The following is a 7,518-nucleotide window of genomic DNA, read 5'->3' on the forward strand; positions in this document are numbered from 1 at the left end:
GAAAAAACCAGTTGTAATAAATGATTGACAAATATATAGTAATTTATAGTTGTCTTGCGTAGAATTTTGTACTTCTGTTATGTAGAATTATCTCCTTTTGAGATTACTATTGGGAGTAAAGTTCATTAGTTATGAAGTTTTTACTACTAGTGGGACATGTAGAATTTTTTGTTGGGAGCAAAGTTCATTACTGTTGGTACATGTAGAATTTTTTGTTTGCGGTAGACAGGGTTGGCACACCACAATTAATATATAACTTCTTGTACTCAATTAAAGAGATGTAAATGGTCTAAAACTATTCTGCATTGATTGCAATTGTCAAACTACTATCTAATAAAAAGAAAACAATCATTTTAGTATTACATTGATCCAATCCAGTTCCAAAAGGGTCACAAGATTTGACTTCTTAGCATACATATTCATGGAATGCAATTAGCTTCTACCCATTTATATCATAGGTAGTTGCACTTCTTCGTCGCTTATATGTATGGGAGTACTACTCTTTGACCTTTCTACAGAAGCCACAATAGGGGTCTGACAATCATTGAAACAAGCAATAAATTATTTAAATCAAATATTCAGTATTCATAAAAGCATGCCCTACAATAGTCTTGTAACAAGGTATGAATAATTCTAAATAATAACTTTAAATAAATTTTTTTAAAGAATTACTAACCATTAAGAATTCGGTGAATGAGCTGTACTTTGTCTTGCTCACAGGATCATTAGGAATTAAAAATGAGAGATTGTTATGATCTTGAATACAGATATTATGAGCAGCCAGTATTTGAGGAGTGATTCCAGGTTCACTGGGCTAGATTTCAGTATTGTACTGAATAAGATACTGTAAATTTGTCCAAAATCTTGATTATCCACACAAGTGCAATATCTCACTTACCATCCTACAAGACTGCATATCTCAGTGAATAACAGGGGATGATCCAAAATTTGATTAACTGAATGACTGTTATTACAAGTAGCACATTACATTAGTTGCAAAGTCATGCTAATACTGTGTATGACAGCAAAATAACTAATTTGTAAAAATTAAATACACATTGTGTCCAAAATTTAAGATGCTATGATGTACGAAAATTATGATGCAAATGTGTACATAATGTATAACAACGTGTTCAACTGAATTAACAATATGTAAACAAAAATCAACCGAAAGTAATCTAAATAAAAATCAAAATTCAGTACATACGTGACCATAAATGAATACATTATAAAGTTATACTACAAACTTATGGGTTACTATGAATATAACACATAACCAATGCATTAAATTGAAGAAACTATGCAACAGATTTGAAAAGGTCTTTTTGTAGTGTGTACCAACTAAATTACACCGTGTACCAGAATAATAACATGATGTCAAAACTAAACAACGGGTGATAAATAATTGTAACTTGTGCGATTTAAAAAATAAATGTGAGTAAATAAATTAATAATCTGTAAAAAATTTTGTCCAAAGGTGTAATCATGTGTCAAAATGATATAGTTATTTCAAAATAAAGTAACCAGTGGTACATGGTATCAATCAATGCGTGCAACATATATATCAGTTTGTACACATAAAACAACAACATGTAAATACTATTAAATCAAGAGATCGCCGTAATGTGTACCAACTAAAATATATCGTGTACCAGAATAATAACATGATGTCAAAACTAAATAACGGGTGATAAATAATTGTAATTTGTACGATTTTATAAAGTAAATGTGAGCAAATAAATTAATAATCTGTAAAAAATTTTGTCCAAAAGTGTAATCATGTATCCAAATGATATAGTTATTTCAAAATAAAGTAACCAGCGGTACATGGTAAATGCTATTAAATCAAGAGATCGTCGTAATGTGTACCAACTAAAATACACCGTGTACCAGAATAATAACACGATATCAAAACTAAACAACGGGTGATAAATAATTGTAACTTGTACGATTTAAAAAATAAATGGGAGCAAATAAATTAATAATCTGTAAAAAATTTTATCCAAAGGTGTAATCATGTGTCCAAATGCAATAACGATATTTCAAAACAAAGTAACCAGTGGTACATGGTATCAATCAATGCGTACAACATATATATCAGTTTGTACACTTAAAACAACAACATGTAAATACTATTAAACCAAGAGATCGCCGTAATGTGTACTAACTAAAATACACCGTGTACCAGAATAATAACATGATGTCAAAACTAAACAATGGGTGATAAATAATTGTAACTTATACCATTTAAAAAATAAATGCGAGCAAATAAATTAATAATCTATAAAAAAATTTATCCAAAGGTGTAATCATGTATCCAAATGCAATAACGATATTTCAAAACAAAATAACCAGCGGTACATGGTATCAATCAATGCGTACAACATATATATCTGTTTGTACACATAAAACAACAACATGTAAATGCTATTAAATCAAGAGATCGTCGTAATTTGTACCAACTAATATGTACAAAATGTGATATTACTATGTCAAAAATAAATAGCATGTGACGAACATCCTATCACTAATATGTACACCTTAATAACCAATGTGTACAAGTAAAACATTAATTTGTAATAACTAAATAACTAACAGTGAACTATAATGCACATTATGTAAAGTATAAAAATAGCTACTTACTGCCACAAAATTATTCGATGACAAACATTGGCTTGATGTTTGGCTTTGGATAGGTTGATAGGATTCTGATGACTAACAAGAGAAGAATATACAACAACTAAGTCGGCTTATGATAGTAGAGTCAATTGAAATGATATAGTTATGTAAGTCCAAAAATAAGATTCAATACTAACCATCTCAGGAGTGATTGCCTTAGACAATCTAGAGTTCTTCTTTTGCCTAAGAAACCTGTCCACCCAACTACGCAATATTTTCTTAATTTTTTTGCCACTTCATTTCTTCAAACCCGTTGGAGTCACAAAGTGGCCAGCTACATTCTGCACCTGTATTTCCTTACATAGATCCATTGATGCACTATTCTGTGTTATTTCATCTATTTCTCCACAAAATAGCATTTTGACTCTCTTTGACAATTCAGACATTACACTACTGTCTAACTTTGTAGCGGCTTCTGACATGGCAGCCCTAGTAGCAAGTCTTACCATTTCGGATGCTAATAGCCTATATCGATGGAAAATAGAAAGAGACGGATTTGATGATATTTCTCTATCCTTGCAATCGACGCTGCCTCCGGACCTTGCCTTCTTTGTCCACCTCTTTGTCACATATTGATTAGGAATAAACTTTGTTCCAACCATATCATACATCTTTAAAGCATGTGAGCATAGGATTCCTTCCTGCTCAAAAAGATTACAACTACAAGTAATGTCTTTAGTTATTGGGTTCAATGTCACTCTTCTCTCCCTTCCTCCATCATACTGACTGACACTGTATTCCACATGCATTGTAGTATGCTTTTGGTCCAAGATCACCATTGTAGTGGATTCATCATATTCATTCTGGAATGCAACAAACATGCATAGAGAGTATATAGAAGCTGTCTGGATCAGTATGGGAGTCTGTTGCAATCCCAACATTGGCAGCTTCTGTCGACTGTGATACTCAGTTCTTAGTTCATTATATCTTTTTTCATCCACAACTCGGTTAAAATGTTTGAAGAATTGAACCAGATCATGATCAATTTTCAGATATTTTTTTATGGAAGCATTTAGACTCTCACTTAGTTGGGTGCTACGTATACCTACAGTCCAAGGGCCTTTCATGAAGCATTTTGCCCATTTCTTTCGATATGGATAAATGCCACGCAACCATTCATTTGTTTCGAGCTTGTGTTCTTTTAGCATTGCATCCCAAGCCATGATAAACTCATTCTCATCTTGTATCTCATACATACATTCAGCAAATCTATATGAGAGATTACTGCCATCCTTGTAATAATTCCCAAGATATTTCATGAAATTGACTCTAATATGAAAAGTACACAGACCATGGTATGTTAAAGGCACAATAGCTGAAATTGCAGCGGCCATGGCTGTATCCTGATCTATGAAGATGGTTTTTGGGTGCATTCCACAAACTGCCTCTACAAATGTACTGAACACCCACTTGAATGATTCAACGGTCTCATCATACAATAGAGTTGCTCCAAAAATAACCAATTGTCTAAATTGATTGAATCCCACAAATACGCCCAATGGTCTGTACTCCTTGTTAGCTTTATATGTGGTGTCAAATGTAACCATATCTCCAAAATAGGTATAATCCATTAGCATTAATGCATCAGCCCAAAATATATTTGTAATTTGTTCTTCACAATCAAGCTGCTCTGCGTGGAAAAATGAAGGATTTTCTAATTTTTGTTCTTTAAAGTATCGTAGCATTGTACCAGCTTCACCATACTTTAATCCCCTCTCTCTTTTTGTTTGTAGATAGCGTTTTAAGTCATTACGAGTATAGCCAATATTGCCTAATCCACCTGCCTCTTTTCCTATGAGTTCATGAGATTGTTTCAAGGATATTCCTGCATCATTTGCAATCTCAGTTTGGGTTCCTTGAGAAATACTTACTTTTCTTTGCGAACGCATCATATGAGCACATTCTGAAATGTGTAGTGTGTGATTATGCTCGATTACCAGATCTCGAACCTGATACTTCATTGTTTCTCTGTTCAAAATTATCCCCATTTTAGCTTCACATCCGGTTTTTGTTTCAGCTCGAGTTTTCTTTGGTTTTACATCTCCTTCGTACCGTCGTTTGAAACCTTCTTTGCAACATGTGTACCTTCTCGATGTAACTACACCGTCTTTATCCTTGTTCAAGTAATCTTTCCGAACACTGAACCTAACAACTAATCCGTATCTATTGTAGAAGTTGTATGTCTTATCTTCTAACTGAAACTTCATGCCGATCTTAGGACACAATGCTTTCTCCATTGTGCTGTATTCGACAAAAGCATTTTTTGCTATTGTTTTTCAAGACAAACTATTATATTTATTTTTTATTTCCTTATTCACATCATAAGCACTTAATTATTTGTATTCACATATGTACATACTTTATAACGACGTGTACACACTTTACAACATTTTGTAAAATAATTTTTCTGGATATGTATCTTCTCTGTAATAGATAATCACATAATTCTAATAATTTGCATAGCATATTTCACTATATAATATATACATTTCAAACAAATATTTATAACCAGTTTGTGTATAATATCAGTATTTACATACTTTACAATCATATGTACACACTTTATAATAATGTGTACACCCTTTATACCAACTTGTAACATAACAAATGCATGTATGTAAAATACAATTTTACATAGTGTAAGATTTGACAGAGTTCTCAAAATCTGTACAATGTCATTTATACCGTTTGTGTAGTTATTTAAGTTGGTCACATTGTTAAGTTGTTTTTACGCTTATGTTATTTTATTTGTATACCTCCTCATTTATATTTTGAAATTCTGTACGGGATCTTTATTGTACAAGTTAACCATTCTCTATAAAAGGATAATGACATACTTCTTATAATTTTCAAATCATGATTCACTAGATAACACATTTATTACAATCAAATTACATATAATATTAGCATTTACCTTGGACAGAGTTCACCATGCAGTGGATTTTAGATGGGCCGCTCACAAGTCTTGGCTATGCATTTGTTACTCAATGAATATCTATCTCAGTCATCCACAAGTTAAATCGACGTGTATTGTTGCTGCAACGGATCTTCACAATTATCTTGTGCACACTCAGACAAGATGCCCGTTTTGATAGGGTTTATTTAAGAGTTGGAAGAGAAGAAAACAAAGATTTATGCCTATGTTATGCGAAATAATTTGTTGCAACGAGAATAACAGAAGGAGCTACAGTGACAATGTATTGTGTTTAGAAAAAACCCACTACCGCCATTTTCTTCCCACCTCTTTTAAGTTGAAAGAGTTTTAAAGCCCGCCGATCATACCAAAAGTTTATTTTCAAATTTTGATTTTGAATTTTTCAAACCCTTAACGGCCAAACCAAACGGAGTTAAAAGTCAAGTTTCTATTAAAGCTACAATCCTCTACACTCATCTCCATTTTGTTCTCCAAATTTTTGGCCGTTGATGATGGGCCCATCACATCTTGGCCATGAAAAGTTTCTGGACAGTTGACTGACAACCGTCCTGGCCCCTAGTCCGATGAATTAACCTCCACTAACTAATTCTATTACAAATCACGTGCCCCTACACCAACTAACCCAATTGACTAAAGGACACCGTTCTACTTATGTCCGTGCACTACTACATTGCCCAAAATGTCATCGTTGTATACTGGAGTTCCCCTACTATTTTTGGCTTAATTCTTGTTGTCCTGACATTGCCTCCAGCAAAAGGAAAGTCTTGTCCTCAAGACTGGAAATGAGGGAACTGAGATAGGATGAAATCCTTATCTTCCCAAGCTGCTTCCTCAGCTCCCAGTTGGCACCATTTGATTAAAAACTGAATGACTAGCTGTCCATTGCGCATAACAACTCTCCTTTCCAAGATAGTCTCTGGTTGTAAGGGACATTGATCAGCACTATCAAACTCAGGCAAGGTATTTGACACTTGTTGTACTGGCCCAATCTTTTTCTTCAACAATGAAACATGGAACATGAGGTGAATTCTAGCCCCTGCAGGTAACTTGAGGTGGTATGCCACTGGTCCTACCTTAGTTTCCACCTGAAAAGGTCCATAGAGCCTGGCAGCCAATTTAAGGCATTTCCTGATAGCAACTGACTGTTGCCTGTAGGGCAGCAATTTGAGGAAAACCCAGTCACCTACTTCAAAAGAATGTTTCGTGCGCTGTTGATCAGCAAAGAACTTCATCCTTTGCTGAGCTTTAATCAGGTGGTCTCGAATACTGCTAGAAATTCGTTTCTTGTCCTAAAGAAGTTGAGCTGCTGCAGGTATAATGGTATCCAAGTAGGGACCAAGTGGTAGGGTGTGACGCCCCGAAAAAAAAAAGAGTTTGAGAACCCGGAAATTTTCTAATTTTCTAGGGTTTATATTTTTTTTAAAATCGCCCGCCTTTTCTGCATTTTCTTGATTAGAAAAATTCCCCAGATAAAGTTTATGAGCAAAAATAGTTTTAAAATGATTTTCCTAGTATTGGAGAGTTTTTAGAAAATTAAGAATATATAACGGACGTGGGACCCACTAGTGTGAAAAGTTCGGAAAAATTCGGCCAATTAGGTTAAATTCCGGATACTGTGTAAAATTTATCGGGTGTTAATAGACAAGTAGAGTGTGTGAAATGATTGATGTGAGAGAAGAAAGAAAGGATAGGAATGCATTTAATGAGGTGACAAGTGTCACATTCTCATTGGTTGGACTTTAAGAATTACTATTCACTTTCTTGACTTTTTTGACCAAAGGATTAAATATCAAAAAAATGCACAAAAATCACCATTTTCTTCTCTTGGTGGCCGGATCTCCCTAGCTCAAGAAGGAAGTGCATTTCTTCAACTTTCGAGCTCCATTTGCTTCAATCTCCCACAA

General features: G+C 33.9%; 2 protein-coding genes across 2 annotated transcripts; both read right to left on the reverse strand.

The window, feature by feature from the left end:
* Positions 1-2,915: 2,915 nt before the first annotated feature.
* Positions 2,916-4,916, reverse strand: LOC113692959 (protein FAR1-RELATED SEQUENCE 5-like). Its single transcript, XM_027211559.1, has one exon. It carries the CDS (start codon positions 4,914-4,916, stop codon positions 2,916-2,918), a length of 2,001 nt encoding a protein of 666 aa, XP_027067360.1.
* A 1,468-nt stretch (positions 4,917-6,384) lies between these two features.
* Positions 6,385-6,846, reverse strand: LOC140016638 (uncharacterized). The gene has a single exon (XM_072070206.1). It carries the CDS (start codon positions 6,844-6,846, stop codon positions 6,385-6,387), a length of 462 nt encoding a protein of 153 aa, XP_071926307.1.
* Between the last annotated feature and the right edge of the window lie 672 nt (positions 6,847-7,518).

Source organism: Coffea arabica, chromosome 1e, assembly GCF_036785885.1.
Source record: "Coffea arabica cultivar ET-39 chromosome 1e, Coffea Arabica ET-39 HiFi, whole genome shotgun sequence".
In the NCBI taxonomy this organism is placed as follows: Eukaryota; Viridiplantae; Streptophyta; class Magnoliopsida; order Gentianales; family Rubiaceae; genus Coffea; species Coffea arabica.

Excerpts from the sequence above, each read along its gene's own strand:
- LOC113692959 (XM_027211559.1), bottom strand. The coding sequence starts at position 4,916 with ATGGAGAAAGCATTGTGTCCTAAGATCGGCATGAAGTTTCAGTTAGAA.
- LOC140016638 (XM_072070206.1), bottom strand. The coding sequence starts at position 6,846 with ATGAAGTTCTTTGCTGATCAACAGCGCACGAAACATTCTTTTGAAGTA.